Source organism: Homalodisca vitripennis, chromosome X (assembly GCF_021130785.1).
Source record: "Homalodisca vitripennis isolate AUS2020 chromosome X, UT_GWSS_2.1, whole genome shotgun sequence".
NCBI classification, from domain to species: domain Eukaryota; kingdom Metazoa; phylum Arthropoda; class Insecta; order Hemiptera; family Cicadellidae; genus Homalodisca; species Homalodisca vitripennis.
Window position 1 is genome coordinate 40,055,186 of NC_060215.1, and position 20,830 is coordinate 40,076,015.

Sequence of the window (20,830 nt, forward strand, 5' to 3'; positions counted from 1 at the left end):
ATCATGTTACTCCTTCTACTCGTGGTTTACTTGTTAAGTTGTGAAGATATAAGTTCTGACGAAGAAGACATTATGATAGCTGTAGCTTGTTATGAGCTAAGCGAACGAGAACCAAAGTACTGGGTTCTCGATGTCAATCTAAAAAGGGAAGAATGTGGTAAATTTGCTCATCTCTTCCCAGATCTCTTACAAGATTTCGTCTGAATAGACCAATACAACGATCTGCACTGCTGAGGGTACGTTCGGAGAATGGAAAAACTCTAGGCAGATAAAGGAGGCCATGTAGAAGGGGTATCCCCAACCCACCATACCATCACCTCCCTTCCGGCCTTCTCGAAATATCGAAATGCACGACCCGGCCTATCCGGCCTCAGTCGGTGTCAGTGCCGTGTGGGCCGAGCCGCTCGCAGTGGGCTATGGTGTCCATTTGATCGTACGCATTTTGACAGAGTATAAAAGGCCGGTCCGGGCTGGGCTGGGTCGGGCCGGTCGCAGTTGGCGGGTGTCCATTTGATTGCGTGTATTTCGACTTCACAAAAAAGCCGATCCGGGATCTGCTAGGCCGGGCCGGTCGCAGTGGGCGCCGTCCTTAACAGTGTGAAAACCTGATTATAGTGTTGATTCTTGATAAAGTTTCAAATGAGGTTTTGGTGTGGGAGGGTGATGTTCCTAAAAACAACAAAATTATCGGTTATAATTTCTCTGGAATATCGAGTATGAACAGTTTGTTTATGGGCACTATCACTTGAAAAGGAAAAGTAAAGTTATATTACTCGATATGAAAAAAACTGGTTTCTAAATTGATAATATAACTTGTGTTTTTAAGACTGTACGAATTTTTAAGTAATTATATTTTCTAATGTTATATTTCCTTCTGTAAAGTATATTCTAGAGTCTAATACTGGCATTTGTTTCGATTATATATCCCTTCTCTGTGCTTTGGTACAGTAGGCCAACAGCAATCTTTATTAGGTAACGCAAAAGTTTATCTTTAAGTTCGCCCCACCGCTTAAAATTAATGTTCACTAAATAAAACAGTAAAATTCACTGTATTTAAATGCTAGCAAAAATTACACAGTTTATCTATAGTTGAATGGACATTTACATTCACATTTTATATACGTTTTGTTCAATATAATCCAGTGAAATTAACAATATATTCTTTCAATTTAACCGACTTTCAAAATAATCTATAATGAGACACAACCATATCAAATCCCAAGTTTATAACTATGCAGCAATATTTTATAGTAAGAGTGAAAAATTATTCGTGACCAACAAAAGAATGTATTATCAAACCTTTTTTGTTTTAAATTAATTTTATTGTTTTAAAACGTAGCGATAACCGATAGCTATACAAGCGAACCTGAGACTCATAATAATCGACTATTATCAATCGGTCCTAACCCTAACAAATTAGAAATGTCACTTGTTTGAGATTTCTACCCTCCCCTAACCCGAATTTAGTGTCAACTGTACCATTTGGAACAAGTTTTACTGTGACATTGTGACGCCGCCGAACGAATGTTTTTTTCTTCTTTGTAGTTTACTAGTTCACGTACAATGATTCTGATATTCGAGTTAGTTTGTCAGTGGTAGTGGACGTGTCAGTTCTGTTCTGGATAGGTTGGCGTCGGCTTAGCTGGCTGCCTTTATTTGACCGGCAGGTTATGTAGAGGTAGCGTTCCAATCTTGTCCAAGTTTCTGAATAATTGATAAATATGTTTTACTCTCGGAAAAATGTTCGTAAATTTAGAATTCTGTATTTAGTTTAATTATTTTAGAAAATGACGAGAATTCTTCTAATTTATCTGGTAAGTAAACTCATTCAACTTGAAATTATAATTCTCTAACATTACATTTCAATCTTAATAATAGACAAAATATAATATGTCTACAGTAACTAGTATATTATATAAACAATATTAAATTATATAGTAATTTTGAATAGTTTGTTTTTAATTTCTGTAACATTGTCTTATTCCTGATGAGGTGTGTATAACATGTTTTGACAGTTTCCAACAGGCAAAAATGTAACATGAATAATATTGCAAAGACATGCTTCAGCAAATTTATTTCATAGTATTACTTAATCTCCTTAAATGAATTAGCATTATAACTTACTTTAGTGCCTGGGTAAAAAAGGGATTATTAGGCTTTTAATAAAAAGGCATTTAACAATATTGAGATAGGGTTCTATGAACCTGTCTATGATTGAAAAATTAAGTTCTTGTACCCCATCCTCTGGTGCCTTGAATATTAAAATTACTACAAATAATCTCCCAACTGGATACTCAAATACTTAATTTGCGATTAATTATAGGAACTAATGTGATCTTCAACTGAATTTTGTAGGAACATTTAAAAAATCAAATCATTTTATTAACGAACAATGTAAGGCTGCAGCATAATAAGCGGCCACCACGACAGTCAAATCATGGATATTCATAATTGTCGAATCATTGCTATTCATGATTGTTGAATCCTCGATATTCATGATTATTTAAAACTACTGAATAGAAAGTGTTAAACCAAATTGCATTAGATATTTCAAATTAGAGTATAGTTTGTTTGTTTTTATATTTTGATTATGTATATTTATAAAATGTAACAATCAAACATAACAGTGCAATAAACATTAGGTACTTTTGACTATTTTGAAGGATAAATATGTCCGACACCTTGTGACACAATAACACATGTACATCGTCATTGTACTTGTGGTCATTACTCAAATACCATACACATGATTTTACTTTGAATTAATTTGTAACGATAATGTCAAACCAAAGTATGTTATTGGCTTTTAAGATTGTACTATGATGAAGCTATATTTTTATATGTAAAAGAAATATAGATATTTAATATTATAGAAAATAATACTGTAGTTATAAACATATTTTGTATTACCATACAAAAAAACCTTTCTTCAAAATGATAACCAATCTGCAATGATATTTCTGCAAATAGCCTACTGATGATGTCAAAACTACATTCATTTATTAGATAGTCATAGTTTGTTTGGTTCTAACTAAAATAGTTCATGCTTGTTAATATATTCATTAAACCAAATTTAGTGTTAAGAAAGACTTTTCAGGTGTTTTTTTAATGTCATGGTATGTCTTGATTTTTCTTGTGATGAAACACTATTCGATTTCCACCTTTAATTCTAGTTTTCATCATCTCCTCTGTACAAACTGGACACTTTGGATAGAAGGGAGTTTGGACTTAAGGGGAGATCATTATCTTGTAGCCATTTGAAACATTGTTTAATGTTTAAAAATATATTTTGACAAAAAAGCGCTTTTTCATCGCCAATGTTCTTGGTGATGTCTTTACTCACTACTTATAGTACTTTTATTAGTACTGTACTAGTAACATTTGTTTCATAACAATATTTAAATGTTATTATTTCTATAACAGAGCAATGTCTTTATCAAATGAACAACAATATTTTCACCTCAATCTCAGTACGCAACAGTATAATATTGATAATAGGATTTTGGACATCTGCTATCGTTATGGTTACAGAAGATACAACGATGGCATATGTCCGAAATCATGTCATCCTATCAAACCTTACATTGTAAATAACAAACTTTAAACAAAGAGTAAAATATTGATAACCAATAATCAGTTCTTTTCACATCAACCAAAACCTGGTGGTCAAAAAGTTCGGTTCACCTTGTTAATTTTTGAACAATTTTCAGTAGGCAAAGGAAATTTCAAGAATATTGTAGTGTACTTTTTTGTTTTAATCAAATTGTAGAAGCAATCCCTCTCTTTCGAGATAGATTGTTCTATACTTAATATTTCTAAATGCCTACCCCTACTTCACCAAGTCATAATTCATAAGTTATGATTCGCTTATGTTGTGGCCTTATACAAATTTATACATTTTGTGTTCACTTTTTATTGATATATCACAATATGTAAAACAAAAAAAAAAACATTTATATATCACAAAACTTATAAATTTGTTAAGGCCACAATTTAAGCAGTTCATCATTTATATTAATTAACCATTTGGAAGACTCAACTATCGTCAATATGGTTGAATCTGTGAGTGTTCAAGACCCGTCACCAATGATTATGGTGTTAATGAACTACACCATAATGGTGGTGATGTGTTGGTAGTCACTGATTGTGTGAGTCTTTACTGTGAGACTTCAACATGAAGTTGCTTTTGCTCCGCCTTCAGCAGCTTCAGCATGAATTTCACCCCACTCCCTTCATTGCCAAATTTCTGGTCAAAATGGAATGTGCTAAAATAGTGATAGTGCCCACGATGGCACAGCATTCGCTTTGGCAATGATTTGACCATTTCGGCATGTCGATGGGTTACTGGAGTGTGACTCACTCACAATCAATGTCTCACCGAAAAGGCTGGCAGCCAGTACCAAACACTGTCCACAGGTGGAAAGAAATACATACATGCGGACATAGGTTCAAGGTCGATTCATGACCATGTATAAAAACCAAAATAATGTAAAATAATCATAAGTGAATGTATATAATATAGAAATGAAATAAGGTGTTGTCATAGTCTTTAGTAAATTAGAAAAAATAATAAATTAGGTTGAAAATTAAAAACATATTTTACAGCAAAAACCCCAATAAAACCTTAAATTCAAAAGCTAATTAAAAATCAATAAGTCCACTTTTATAACAAAGTATATGTTATACTTTGCAAAAAAAAAACCTTTGAAGATATAGGCCTATACAATTGTTACTCAATTTGTGGAGGATTGTAATAATAAAGTACAGTTGAAAAATAAACAAAGTAACAAAACACCTAATTAAAACTGTAACATGTTTAATAAATTCTATAATTTCCACCATTGCTAGTGGGAATGCCTTCCTACAAGCTTAGAATATCAGCTAGGTCTGTATGTTAATTTAACAAACCTAATATTATTGTTAGAAAAGTAATGAGGTAAGTAATTTAGCAACGTTTACTTTTGAGCTAGAAACAGTTTTGAAAATCACTTACTTTATTTTTATTTATTTATTTCCAACCAATATACTTCTCCATGTTTATATTTAAGATCCATATAATTAACTTATAACAACTTAACCTAAACAAGAATTTCTTACAACAAAACATGTGAACTTACGGTATAGTTTAGCTTGTTTTAACTATAGTATTTGCATATGACATTTTTCATTATTAGTTTACCTAACACATGTAAACAGAATTGTTTATACACATGAATTTAATTACTTCTGGACAAACATCAAGATTCCCTGAGAAGTAATGGTTTGCTCACTCCATTAAATTAACTTTTACATGGTACGTTCATTCAACCATTCCGAAATTTTATTTGAAAACTTAATGTCAATTTTAATTTTAAGTTCCAAGTTATGGTTTCTGTAGAGAGTAAATGTGTTTTAAAAACAAAAGCAGCTATTGCACTTGTCAGACCACTAAGTTTAGCCCTTACTTATCTCTTGCTCAGCTCAAATGAAGTCTCAGCTAGTTGTCCTCTTAGCTTACTGGGCCACGGGGGTTCAGCGTCTCCACTTAGCGATTGTGTAACCATATACATTATTCAGACTCATATGTTAAAGTGTGGTATGTAAGTTTCAGCCCTTTAAATGACTGGAATTTGAATGCAATTCTCAAGCACTTACCAGCTTAAGTTAAAATATTTTTTAATATTTAGTTATTCTTTTATAACAAATGTACCAATTAGTATGTAATGTACGCTATTGTTTTGTCTAATTTAAAAGTATTTTTATTTGCAGTATAAAGCCAGTCTCAAGTAACTAAGGTCTCTACTAATTCAACAGAATATAAACTTAATTTCTTTATTTTTCTGTTTGGCTCCATCAAATGTACTAGAGCAAACCACACCAAAATAGTTCGATGAAATTTGAAGCAATGAGCCATATCACTTCTGACCACTAGCTGTTCTCGCTATGACATGGTTGTGGTCACAACTGTCTCTTTAATGTACATGTTGTCTGAAAAACAGATAAGTGAAATCTAATGTACATATATTTGTTAAAGGTAAGATCTAATGATGTTTGTTTATTGCAACTGTTATTGAGATCAGTAATTTTTTATACACATAAAGCTGGCAGTACCGGATGCGGGGTGTAGAGGAGGGATTGAAACTCAAGATCCAAAATCGAACTATTTTTGGTGAGATTATGGTATATCTCATAATAATACACACAAAATTTATATAAAAATGAATGTAGAATAAAGAGAGCCAAAATTTGGTGATTTTCTAAGGGGAAAGTGGTTATCAGTTTCCTGATGGCTTGCTTGGGATGCCATGCTAAAATATTTCTTGCCTATTTTGACTGCCTTTTTATACGTAGCTGGAAACAATTGACAAAAAAAATAGTGCCCTCTTTAATTGTATAACATTGAAAATGGATGGTGTTTTTGCAGTTTGTTTTGTTGAGTGCACTTCTTGCACAATGCAACAAACTTAACCCTGTGGAAGAATTCTCGGACCCGAAGTTGTTCAAACAGCTGCTGCGCACTCGGACCAATGTTCTGGTCTTGTTTGCCCAATCTCGGAACGCCATAAATGACATCTATAAGGCCTTCAAGGAAGCAGCATCAGAGGTCAGAGGCATCGGCACCATGATCTTGATTGATTGCTCAGGGTATGTCTAACTTAGTTATATTTTATTTAATTGTATAAAAATCACTGTCTTGTTGATTTTATGCATGCTGTACTTTCAAGTCTCCAGATAAATAAGTTTTATCACAATAGACTTTTTCAGAACAAACTCTTTAAATAATAATATATTTTCCAAAGATACAGAGATAGGCTGTATAGAAGAGAATGTGCGAGCCAAGAATTGTTAGGTATTATAGACTTGTTATAGTCATCTCATCTGACTGCTACTGAATACTTTGTAACCGTCTGGCTGGAACGCACTTGTGCCTTAACTGGCTCAGCATTTTTTTCCTGTAAAACTATTTATTGAGTTATACATCAATTTACTCCAAAAATTCAAACCTACAATGGGAAAATAATTAAAAATGTACTTATTAAAATGGTATATGTTTGATGATCAGAAGTTAAAACTTTGTTTTATCAAAATAGATTTTTTAAATTTCATGGCACTAAAATAAACACATTTAAATTTATTCACAAATCCAAAATATTCAAAATGTTCACATTTTTATGCTTAAAAATATACACATATACTTTTGCTTACAAATAAAATAATTACAAAAAACAAGAAAAAAAACTACAGATATCAAACAGAAACAGCTGTTGAGTTTATGTCACATGTGAAAAGTTGTCAGTTTTCATTGTACAGTAAAAGAAAAAATATTTGTGTGTACATAAAAGTCTTTTCTACTAAACATTAAAAGTTACATTGAAAGATTGGGATATTCTGATTATAATATTGTAACTTTTAATCTGTATCAAGGTATAACTATCAGAGCTGTGACGTAATTAGTTGATGATGATTAGTGCAAATTACAACTTTGTCATTGTAAGGGTTAATAGGTTTTTGGGGCTCTAACAAACTATCACTTCTTTAAAAAGTGGGCTTATGCCTACATTCTTGAAATGAACAAATTACCATTACTTTGGAGATAGACAGAAAAAAATTAAAATGTAACCAATAAAAAATGTATGTGCAATAACTTGATATATGATATTATGATAACTTGATATAATATGGAACTTGATAAGAATTTGCAAGTTGAAGTTCTTTACATTATTTTTTAAATTTTATAAAGGTTGTTGAAGTGACAGATGTTTGAGACTAGCTCAGTAATGGTCGGGGCTAGAGCTCCCATCCTGAGGTAAAAAGATCCCTACGCTTAAGTTTGCATCAAGCTGTGATAGCGGTGGTTTGTATCTCTCCTACTTTTCTCACTATGATTAGTTAAAATGTGTGTTGCAGTTTAAAATCCTGCCACATGTGAAATTCCGTGTTTAGATTTTTATTGACAAAAACTTCAAACCAATAAAAATCTATTGTGAAAACAGACTGAGATAGTGTATACTGATTTTTTTTTAATGGCCTCATCAATATTCATAATGAGGATTGCAGTGGTCAGCCTAGCCTGGTTACTGAAGACTTGTTGACGAAAATCAATGAAAATTACCATTTCCTAGTCATGGTATTAGTTCGTGATATTGTTGTGGAGAAGCTTGACTATCACAAATTTTATGCCAGATGGGTTCCAAAATTCCTTTGGCCTACTGAAGACCACAAAAAACAAAGGCTTGCTGCATGGTTGAATTTCTTTAAAGATTACAATAACCATGATAATGAACTTCTTGTTCATTTCATAATGGCAGTTTATGGAATGGGAATACACGCAAAAAACTCAAAAACTAAAGAGTTTTGCGAAACTCTCAGCAACTTTTTCCAATTCTGGTTGATATCCTTTAATGAGGCTCAACAATCAATGCAGAAAGGTATTGTAAAATACTGAAAAAACTGTGGAGGGCATTATCAAATAAGTTTCAAGGAAAACTGAGCTTAACATTTTTGTTTTCCTCATGACATTGCACATCCACACACAACCAGTCGTACCTGACTGGTCTTTTATGATTTTGAATGGAAGATGTTTGGTCATCCTCCATACGGCCCAGATCTAGTACCAAGTGATTAATACCTCTTTCCAGGAATGAAACCTTTGCTAGGAAGACAGCGCATTGATAGTGACGCCAAACTTCACGCCGATGTTAACTGGTGGTTAAGATCTCAGGCAGCGGATTTCTTCAAAAGTAGGATAAAAAACTTTGCTCCATGATAAGTGCCTCGAATGGGGATTATGTTGAAAATTAGCCTAAGAATGTAGCTTTCAAATGTATATAAAAACAATTTTTCTCTCAATTTGGTAAATTTTTATTTCTAAACGTCTATTACTTTCAAGACAGCCCTCGTATTTCAACATTTCATAGTATTTTGTTTAAGTAACCACACCTTCACAATACAGTATTTTGTTTAAGATTGTATGTGTAACTTTCTTAATACAATTCCTGTCTTAAATCCTTTGAAGTTCCATAGGAGAACAGTTCTTACACCAGTTACTGTAAATCCCTTCACACAGATTTTGGGTTGAAACATACGTTGAACAAGCATATGTGTTTTAGGTCAGGCCAGAAGCTGTGTCGTCAGCTGAAAGCCTCTCCTGATCAGTTTGTCATGCATCACTATAAAGATGGCAAATTTCACAAGGTGTACGATCGACAGCTGACAACAAAGAGTCTTGTGCGCTTCATGAATGACCCCACAGGTGATCGTCCGTGGGAGGAGGAACCTACCAGCAAACATGTTATACACTTGGACACCCCTTCGGTAAGTTGCTCATTCACCAATTTCTGTGACGTTAAGAAAAGTAAGATGAATGATTTTAAAAACAGTCAGTGATAATTGTTAATGTTGTCCCACCATTACAGATTTTAAGTCAGCGTTCAGTTATTAGTGTTTGGAAATTGATGTATTCTTTCAATTTCACAAAGAACCTCTTTAAAAAATATTTTGCGATTGAATATCATTACAGTACATTTCTAAAAAGCAGAAAGCAATTTGTTCATGTATTTAGGTTTATCTAATGGAGATAAAAAAAAACTTTCATTCATACACAGAAAAGTTAAGGAAGTACTTATGTTGGTCAATTTTATTTGTGAAATTTTATTACTAATCTCACTCTCAAGTTATACTTGATTTTATTTTCATAGTAATAATCTTTTCTTTTTTGTGTTTTTGAAAAAGGAGAGGCTAATCCATTTTTTTTTTATTCTGCTCATGGGCCACTGAGCTGTGACAGAATTGTATTAAATAGAACAAGTGTGAGTTTTCAGAATGTTTAGTAACTGTGACAGTTAAGACATCAATTTTAGATCAAAAGTTCTTTCACTTATGTTGTTAATGGTACTCGTTGATAACTGTCCGGCACAGGTTCCATTATCAACCTTTACCTAGCATTCCAAAATATCTTGTGCTACTGTCTTGATCATTAGAACAGTGTCGGCGAGGTCTTGCCAAGCTTAATACAAAACTTGGTCACCAACCTATGCAGAGTGATTTAAAATGGCAACATCATATCGATTATGTGGCAACAAAGATTTCAAAAAGCATATTCTTGATAAGATCTTTAAGAAATAAAGTAACTCGGGACATCCTGCTTAGTGTGTATTATGCCTTTGTACATAGTCAGCTAAACTATGGAATCATCCTTTGGGGAAACTCTGGCTATTGTGATAAGTTGTTTGTTTTGCAAAAAAGAATCATTAGGCTTATTTGCAGTTTGCCAGATTTGACTCACTGTAGACCATATTTTATAAAATTAGACATTCTTTCCCTCCCATCAATGTATGTTTTTTCTACACTAATGTACATTAAAGAAAACCTCTATGGCTTTCAACATATAACTGATATTCATGGCTATGAAACAAGGAATAGGCATAATATTGTTACAAAAAGATATAATTCCTCTAGCACTCAAAACAGCTTTATATATCAAGGCATTAAGTTATTCAATGCATTACCTAGTGACGTCAAAGGCATGTCCCTAAACAAGGTTTAAAATTGCTATTAAGTTATGGTTGACTGAAAGATGCTTGTATAGTGTAAGTGAGTACTTTGATGTATAGGGTAACTTTCAACCTGGTTTCGGTCCTCTGGCATCTCTGTATTTTGTAAATTTTTAGTTAATTTTAAACCTAGACTGTTAAATTGTAATTTTAAATTAGGCCTAGTTTTATTGAACAAAATATTTACCGTTTTGACAATGTCTTACAAAATGACCAAAGACTTTAATCTTTAATATAGTAAATAAAAACATGTATTTAAGGGTTGATGTATTTTTAAAATGTATTTGTATTTAATAATTATACGTTAGTGTGGATTGTTGTTATCCTTTAACTGTTGACGTTGTTATACACTTTGTGTTCTGACAATAAATGATTGATTTTTTGATATGTTCCATTACATTTCACGTGTATGGGGTCACAAAATAACTCCAAAAAAAACGTAATGGGCAGGGCAGTCATTTCTACTTTATGAAAGCTAATCACCCAAAATCGATGTAAAAACCATTCTCTGTGTTTTCTGTCTATAATACAATTTAGATTTTATATACAAAATGTACTTGTAGTATTGTTAGAGTGAATGAGGAGTTATGAGGGGTTTAATCGTGTGGATCTTGTGATTAATGAGTGCTATATGCAATGTTTTCCAGACAAAATTATTCAAATTTGAAGATTTTAGACAGATAAAAAACCCAACTTATAGTATATAGCAAATAACGTCTATTCATTATTGTAAGTCGAAATGTTTTATTGGTTTTCAGAATCTTAGTAAGCTGTTGAAGAAACACAAGCGAGTCCTTGTCATGTTTTATGCCCCGTGGTGTGTTTACTGCAAGCAAATGAAGCCTGAATACGCTGCTGCTGCAGCCAAAGTAGGTTCTTTTACTGTTACTCATAATATTTAACAGGAATAATTCTTTATACTGTAGCAAATGTTGATGTATTGGCTTTAGAATATTTTAAGTGTATAATCCAGAGCTTGCTTCTTTTTATTTTATGTTTATTTGTTCTAACACTATAAACAACTTTTTACACAAAGTGATTGAAGAATACATGCATAAAATAGTATGTGAAAAATGTAATAAACATAAATGATTTAAAATGATAAATTAAATAGGTATCTTATGAATTAGAATACATATGCATTGTATCTATATTTTTCATCTGTGTGAGCTTATGACTCCTTGAACTACATACTCAATAGGCTAGGTAGTTCAAATACCATAACTGTATTTTCTCTGTATGTTTTCCTAAGGTCATTAAATGTTTAAGGAAATTTCTTAACTATAACATGAGTAACCTATCTGTCACAAGGTGAAGGAGAATGGGCTAGGTGTGTTGGCAGCCATGGATGTCCACAGAGCAGAGAACACTGGCATGAGGACCAAGTACAATATCACAGGATTTCCTACTGTACACTACTTCAAGTAAGTTGTTAGAAAAAGCCTTATAGTACAGCTTTATAATATAATTCTTTGCCCTTTTTTACAGTTGTATGTTAAATACAAAATTGATTAAGGATTTTATAAGTAGTGAGGAGAGTAGCTTTAGGCAGATTCTGATAGCCTTACACAGGGTTTGGTCCTTGTTCCTCCTACTCTTTTTAATGTTTATACTGCTGCAATTCCAATATCACAGTGTATAAAGTTTATCCTGTATGCTAATGATATTATTATTGCATCACAATACAGAGATCCACACATACAAAATGTACTCTCATGACATTCCTTTCCTCATGTTTTATCAAGCTGTAAATAAATAAAAAAATGGCTAACAAACTTAACACCTGAATTAATTATATACAGCTCGAACACAAAAATCAACTACAGCACTTGGATATATACTTTCAGACCTACCTTATAAAGCCATCTGAAAAGAGAGCATGCAAGGCAAAAACTAGGGTTAATATGTTACAGCATCTAACAGAATAATCTTAAGGAGTGAACAAAAGCTTTGTGCCTAGTCTATCCTTCTGCAGAATACTGTGCTCTTGTTTGTTTATCAGTGTTAAGTGAGAGAAGTTTATGTTAAACGTAGCAGTGTAATGAAGATGATGTTAAACTTAACAGTACCATGAAGACGATAACTTAGCACCCTTATGGCCAACTCTTTCAGTGGCTCCCGATACTAGACAATATAGCCAATCCAGTATACGATAGCAGACTAATGAGAGAATTTCATAAGGTCGTATCCAATCCAATTTCTCCATTTTTCAAGATGTTCCAACCCTTATTAGCTTATTTAAGTCCTGTGAACCACCTCTTAGATCGACATTCCACAGGCAGTCTTTCTGTTCTGATAATTAAGGATTCATATGACTTGAAAAATAACTTCTTGATAGCCAAATAAACCTACCCAGGAAGAAAAAACATTTTCATATTGGTTTTGAAAATTGAAATTGGACAGAAGATCACTTCTGCGACTTGGGAGTAGCCTGTCAGATGATGAATGTACTTTTATTTCTGGAGGAATAACACAACTAAATTTAGATAGTCAGAATGGATTTCAATATTTACACATTGAATACCTTCACAGGTTAAGGTCAATTTTTGACACAAGGCACCCTGCACTTCAAACCAAACCTTTTGTAATACTTGGCAGTGCACCCGGGTTTTTTTGTTCTTATAAACATATTCCTTAATTTTTTCTAGCTTACCAAGTGTGGATTAATGTTCGCAACACACACAGTGAGTAGTCAAAATTCACCAGTGTTCAATAAGATTGTATGGACATGGTTTGATTTGTATAACCCTTTTATACCGTCAGTTGTTATTATGCTTAGCTCTACATTTGATATTAGTAGGTCCTGGTCATGATTAATTGAGTGTTTTTTGTTTCTTCAATATCAGCTGCAGTTAACAACATGGCACAGCTGTGTTTGGTTAGTTGTCTGAATATTAGGCTACATGATGTAGATCTTGGTATTTCTTATTTGAATTTAAAACATGAGTGAAATCATAAATTTAAGTAAAGATATTGTAAGTGAAATTATATCTGTGTAACAATAGAAGAGCTATTGGTAATCATTTTATTGAAGGCAAGTGCAATGAAGATTCTTTAAGTTTGTGAGACGAGTTGGGGGAAATTAAAATTTAATAATTATATTTTGCTTTTTTTTAAACAACTAAAATGTATCAAAATTAAGTTTTAGATAAAAACTCATGTATACCTCCTTAGTTAGTGTATTTATCAAAAGCATTGTTATTGAATTCAACAAGGCACATATCAAGTCAGTTTCAAGCTAACCCTATGCACTCGAAGGCAGTATTTATAATTTATACTTGGAGCTCATATGGCTAACTCTGCTGGCCACCGCCATCTAGTCGGAAAAGTGGATTAATTTTTGCCATAATGTTAGCTCGTATTTCCAGCTGTGTACTGGCCAAGATAAAATACGTGCATATCTCGTAAGGCCAGCACCACTGCCCAATAAACATAGCAGTTATTTTCTAATATTCTCTTTGTTTAATAATGAATGGTGAGTGCTAAAACTTATCGAGCAGCTTTATTTAAAAGTAATTTTTAGGTAAAGCAGTAAATTTTTAATTAGCCTATAATTCTTCTCTAAACATTGACTGTGCAAATAAGACGAATGACAGGTAGTGGGTCTATCCACTGAAGGGATAGAAACCTACAAAGTTTTACTAGAAGACATGTGCTAACTATTCTTGACTACACATAGGTATGTATTTTTAAACGTTTTATTCTGTAAAAAATGTAAAGACTGAGAAAAATGTAAACTGGTTCATGTCTGGGTATAATATAACTGTAAAGGTCTACTTTATAACATTTCATTTTCATATCTTTGTTAACAATATACATATAAGATATAATTTACCAAATGTACAGTATGTTTAACTTTGTATTAGAAAGATTCATTTAGAAACTAATTTAAAATTATTTTTAATTTTTTTAAACATTTTAAATTACTATGTAAATAACGCAGAGGATATTGAAAAATAATTCCGATCTTGGGAGGCAAATAACAAATATGGCCGCCGAGATGTCAATAAAAGTAATGCGGCCATCTGTACTGACCATACGAGTTGCAAGAACAAACTACCGCAAAACTAACGTAAGGTGTCTGCAACCTTGATGTGGCCAGTGCTGCTGGTCTTTCAAGCGCAAAAGGTTCAAGTAAATAAATAATAAAAATAATTAACTGAAAAACAATACACCAAAGTTAAAATAATACCTACTTAAATTTTGTTTCGTTTGTAGGAATGGTGAAATTTTGGCAACCTATGAGGGAGAAAACAAGCAAGATAAGATCGTGGAGTTTATGAAGGACCCAACAGCAGTCCCTGTCAAAGTCAAAGAGACTCCTTGGTCTGAGGAACCATCAGAAGTGAAACATCTCACTACAGATACATTTGATCAATTCATTAAGGTATGTGGATATAGTTTGTACAATTTGTGAAGTCAGATGATGAAACAGCTAATTTTTTGACAATGAAATTTGGCCTTTACAACGTAACTGAAGAGTGTTTCTGAACATATGGAAAACCTTTGAATAATTTATTCTGGTAATGAAATGAAACAATCTACACATTTTTTACATTTTACATTTGTCTATATACTTGAATCTGTAAGTACCTCTCTTTGGAGGTACAGAAGTCTGAAATTATCACTTTGAGTGCTGGTTGGCCTCGAATTACATGCCCCTTTATGTAATTATGGTTGTTTTTAGTGATTTTCACAAGTAATAAACTATTTTTATATATATAATGTTATGTTATTAACTCCACATTATAGGGTTATCTTTATATTAGTATAATAAAAATTCAACTATAAGGGTATAATAAAAGAGTTTTAGTTGATTTTTCATTATACTAATATATATATATACACGAGGTCCAATCAAAAAGTATCCTACCTTTTGGTGCAACGTAAAACTGAAGTTACCTGAAAAAAGCTGGCGTTAATTTTCTTCAAAATAAGCACCCTGAGAAGCAACACAACGATTCCAGCGAGGTTTCCACTTCTGGAAGCAGTCTTGAAAATCACTTTTCGGTATCGCCATGAGATCAGCCGTCGTTTTTTTTCATAATTGCTTCTCGACTTTCAAATCTGGTGCCTTTCAATGGTTTTTGAGGTGGGGAGAAGAGCCAAAAATCGCATGGAGCCATATCTGGAGAGTACGGAGGCTGAGGAACTTGCGGAGTGCCGTGTTTCGCCAAAAAAGTTCGAATGAGCTGGGAAGAATGAGCTGGCGCATTGTCGTGGTGTAGCCGCCAATTTTAAGACGCCCACAAGTCAGGTCTTTTGTGGCGAATCGCATCTCGGAGACGACGTTGGACACTTAAATAGTACTGTGCATTCACAGTTTGACCCTCAGGGGCATATTCATGGTGCACAACTCCACGGTGGTCGAAAAAAACAGTAAGCATCACTTTGACATTGCTTCGAACTTGCCTTGCTTTTTTTGGCCGAGGATCCTGGGGAGACTGCCATTGTGATGACTGAAATTTGGTCTCAGGGTCATATCCATAGACCCAACTTTCGTCTCCAGTTATTATCGATGTCAAAAAGTCCGCATCATCCTCACAACATTGCAGCATGTCCTCAGCAACATCCAATCGCCGTTGCTTCTGCTCGTCTGTCAGCAATGTGGCACAAATTTTGCGGCTACCCGGCGCAATCCCAAGTCATCCGTGAAAATTGCTTCAGCTGATCCGAAACTGACATCTAACTCAGTACTTACTTCCTCCACAGTCATTCGACGATTTTCACAGATCAAAACTTTTGCTTTCTCGATGATTTCCGGAGTTCGACTTGTTTTTGGTCGGCCCGAACGCACGTCACTTTCTGCCGAGGTTCGACCACTTTTGAAACGGTTATACCACTCTTTAATCTGCGTAACACTCATTGCCTCATTTTCGAATGCTAGCTGAATTTTCCGAATGGTCTCACTTTGTTTTTCTCCGAGTTTCACGCAAAATTTAATGCAATAACGTTGTTCCACTTTTTCCGTCATCTTCACAGTTAGAGAAAACCGATACGCGCACTTGACTTATCAGTACATACTGACCCGTCTCCGGCGAACCAGTCGGGGGATCAAGATAAGACTTTGTACCTTTCCTTATCATAGTAGGAACTATTGTCGCAACAAATCTTATCTCATTATTGGCAGCAGAAGCCGCGATACACGACGAGGTCGGATATTTTTTGATTGGACCTCGTGTATATATATATATATATATATATATATATAATATGTTTACATGCAAGTAAGTTCCTTGTTTTCTTCATGTTATTTTACATGATGGGCTTTTGCAACACAAACCAACAGCTTCTACCATATCAAAAAGCTGATTCAATACATTGCTTCCATTCTAGTTCAGAATTGTGTAACTATCATCTCTATAGACATTACAGATTAAGCAGAACATGTAAAAATATAGATTACACCATATAATTAAGTCAGAAACGTTAATCAAACTGTGGTATTTGCGTTCTACCAGAGTTTTGCTGTTCCGTAAAACTACAACATCAGCGCTCAAACGTTAAGGTGGTTATTAAGATTGTTTCTGTGTATACATTTCAACCATATGGGTATATTCTATGTATACTATTACAATTATGTGTGTAAATACACATAGGTCCGAATTATTTGAAATTTTCTTTATCTTTGTCTTATTTTACCAATAAGACAAATATTTTTTGTTTCCAAAAATGATTTGTCCTTTTCAAACAAATTTCATCCCAGTCATTCACTCTTGGACAGTTCATACAATGTACAGTAATTGTTGATTTACATAACTACCACACATTTACACATAACTTGTATGTCTTATAGGAGAATCCGTCAACCCTTGTGATGTTTTACGCTCCATGGTGTGGTCACTGCAAGAACCTCAAGCCAGAGTGGGTGAAAGCAGCAGCTGTGGGCAGCAAACAGCTCAATAACGGAGTAGTTGCTGCTGTAGATGCTACTAAAGAAAATGCCTTGTCTGATCGTTTTAAGGTACTGTGTATTTCTTTTCAACATTGATTTTATTGTTTTAATTTCTGTTTTAGAAACTTTATCTTAAATTTATTCCTACACCTACTACAACATGAAATCCTGCTTGTGTATGTACACTTCCTTATTGTCCTGTTTAAGTTTATGTTTAGGCCAAAATATTGAAAATTAATCTCTGCTTAAATATCAAATTCCCTGTCTTATCTTTACCTTCTGTCGCCATATTATGCCCTATTTAACCACTGGGTTTTCTTTTGGTTTTATGCCACCCAGTGCTAAGTCTTTTAGGAAATTCCCTATATTGAGCTTATTCATAGTAAACATTTATGAAATAGATGAATCGATACATGAAACAATGAATTAGACAACATCATCTGTAATAGTTGTCTATTTTAGCTGTGACTAAAGATCACATCAAAAAACACAAAGATCACATCTTATCAAAAGAATAAAACTTTTAAAATCATTTATTACACTCACAAAATCGACCGAATTTGTGCAAAAACTGGAGCATGTACTTTAACACAAAACATTCTTAAAGCAGTACTTTCTTTGTTTATTAACGATAAATTTTAAAAAAAATGGTCATAATTCATAATGGTAATTAATCTTTGATGGTTGAGTGGAGATTTGTAAACATTGATTTATAAACATTGATATAACATATAAACATATAAACATTGATTTGTAAACAATGATTTACTAAACATTTTTCTAGTGGTCTGAAAACCGTAATAATTAATTATTTAGTACCATAAAATAATTAATTTAACTGTCCATATTATCATATTCCAGGTTAAGGGGTTTCCCACCATAAAGTACTTCAAAGATGGAGAGTTTGTGTTTGACACTCCGAACTTGAGAGACTCAAAGAAGGTGATAGAGTTTCTGCGAGATCCCAAGGAGCCACCGCCTGCACCACCACCAGAGCCTGCGTGGGCAGACGTACCATCTGAGGTGGTTCACCTCACTGAGGATAACTTCAAGAGCCAATTACGATCAAAGAGGCATGCCCTTGTCATGTTTTACGCTCCCTGTAAGTATTTAACAATTGTTATTGCCTTTGTAACAGTATTAATTGCGTTTGGTGACCTTGCATCCACATCGCCTTGTACTTCTTCCCACCGGAATCTAAATATGAAAGTAAAAGATTTGTCTATAACTAGCCATCAAGTGCTCTTCACATATTAAACATACTGCAATTTTAAATGTTATAACTTAGTTTCAGCTTACGCCTAAATCTAATGCTAATTTAAAAAAATACAATCAAGATTTATGTACAAAACATAATAATTATGTCAAATGTTTATTTAGACAAACATTACTGGAGACAGTCGACTTCTCTGAATGTAATTCCGTTGTACGATGGCGAACAATGGGATAATCATTACGAATTTGACTAGATTTGGAATTGACTAGATCAGGAATTTTGGCAGTACACAATCAAGAATAGTACTATTAGAAACGTCTTTTTGACTTTCAGAATAACTATTTATAAATCAAGTGAACTAATAAATATTAATGTAATTGTGAATAACTTTAATAAAACTGGTAATTTCTAATCTATCAAAAATGTCTCCATTAATTTTGATTACTTTTTACTTGTTGACAATGGTTAGAAGCATTAAAAATTATACATTAAAAAATCTAACAAGAGAAAAAAATCGGACTGGAGCTGAAAACAAATTTTACTTACAAATATTTACAATTTGATGTTATCTCCTTCTCGGTCTTTACACGTTCGCTCAATACGAATATTGCTAATGTTTATAGCAATGCTGCGTCATTTTCAATAAACCAATTCAATAGTTACGTTCCTTTTTCTTTTACTGCTTCAACAATCTCAAATCTTGTTCATTTCAGCTGACTTGACTTAGTGAATAAAAGGAAGGTGAGTAGGTTGGATGGTCTAAGATGTGGATTTTGTAATGCTAAAAACGTCTTCACTGACAAAGTATTGTGGGCTGGAGTATTGTTCTGGTGGAGGATTCATGACTTGTTTTTCTACAAATCGTTCTGTTTTCTCTTTACATGCTCATATAGAGTAGTTAGAACTCTAATGTAATATACTCGTATACTCTTTGCCACTCTGGTACCTAACCAATGTGCATTCCTGTAATAAAAAAAAAAAAAAAAAAAAAAAAAAAAAAAAAAAAAATACCAGCAAAAAAAAACCTATCATTACTTTGAATTTTGAATTTTGATTTTGTCATTAGTGCTTTTTTGCTGTGAGAAGCAGGGCATTTCTAATGGAAATGGAAGCCACAGTCACACAGCACACCTCGGCTGTTATGTTAGATTAATTTATCATCCACATAGTAGATTATACTTTGCTCTTATGTGAGTCATTTCTGGTAGTTGTAGATAAATTCATGATGAGAGCTCTCCATGTGGTAACATTGTGTTATCGAATCAGGGACAGCTTATGCTCTTTTAATATTATGCATGGGATAGGACATCCATTCATTCATCCTTAATTCAAGGTTGTCTGTGTAATCTAAAATTACTGACTGGGAATGGGGATGACTTTTCTTAGCTTACCAGCTGTTGAAGTAACAAATTAGGGTAGTTCAGAGTTCACTCTAAGAGGGTGACTTGCCTTTTTACTTAGATTTATTTAAAAAAGTGTTACTTGATATAAAAGTTGTTCTAAATTGAAACCGACGTCCAGAATATTGGCTTACCACTTAGAGCGGGTGACCAAATCCATCATAGGTGGTTGCTGTTGAGCCATTGCCAAAGCGGAAAAGTAACTAGAAAGAGTTCGTTAGAAACTAGTAGAGGCCTACAAGACTCGTCACTCAATCAATAAACATATGGGTAGGACCTTGGAAGGGAGGCTTCGCCCCTAGCCCTAGGAGAGAGGGATAACCCAACCCGGGTATTTAACTTATTGTTGGAATTAGCAGTTATGTTGTGCGCTCAGCCGGTGTCAGGTTGTGTACAAAGTAAACTGCTCATGTCTTGATGTGAGTTGTTCTTGATCAGTCCATTTGGTTGGTAGATTCTAAGATTTGCTAGATCAGATGAAATTCGCCCCTTCAAAAGTTATGTTTGAGTGTACAGTACATAAATTATCCTGATATCTGATGATGCCACATGAACAATGATAACCAGATATCCAGGCTTAACACGTCCACTGCATTGTTACAATTGGTAATCTTACTCTTATTGTGTTGAACAAAAATATGTTAGCAACATACAACTTACATGGCAAAGATGTCAAATTTATAAATACAATAACTTTTGGTGATGTGTGAAAAAGAAAAACGCTCCCTGTAATGAAATGCCAAATTATTTTAAACAGTGATCTGAACGGGAAACCGAGTATGAGTAA

At 33.5% G+C, this 20,830-nt stretch overlaps 1 protein-coding gene across 1 annotated transcript in view; it reads left to right on the top strand.

The window, feature by feature from the left end:
- Positions 1–1,426: 1,426 nt before the first annotated feature.
- The window catches only part of LOC124368946 (protein disulfide-isomerase A5), a 40,466-nt gene continuing 21,062 nt past the window's right edge, over positions 1,427–20,830 (top strand). The window contains exons 1-8 of the mRNA XM_046826513.1: positions 1,427–1,814; positions 6,404–6,624; positions 9,090–9,294; positions 11,291–11,401; positions 11,844–11,956; positions 14,751–14,919; positions 17,329–17,496; positions 18,289–18,529. Coding sequence (XP_046682469.1) covers positions 1,788–1,814; positions 6,404–6,624; positions 9,090–9,294; positions 11,291–11,401; positions 11,844–11,956; positions 14,751–14,919; positions 17,329–17,496; positions 18,289–18,529 — 1,255 coding nt within the window. The 5' untranslated portion in view covers positions 1,427–1,787. The remainder of the gene's footprint in view (positions 1,815–6,403; positions 6,625–9,089; positions 9,295–11,290; positions 11,402–11,843; positions 11,957–14,750; positions 14,920–17,328; positions 17,497–18,288; positions 18,530–20,830) is intronic.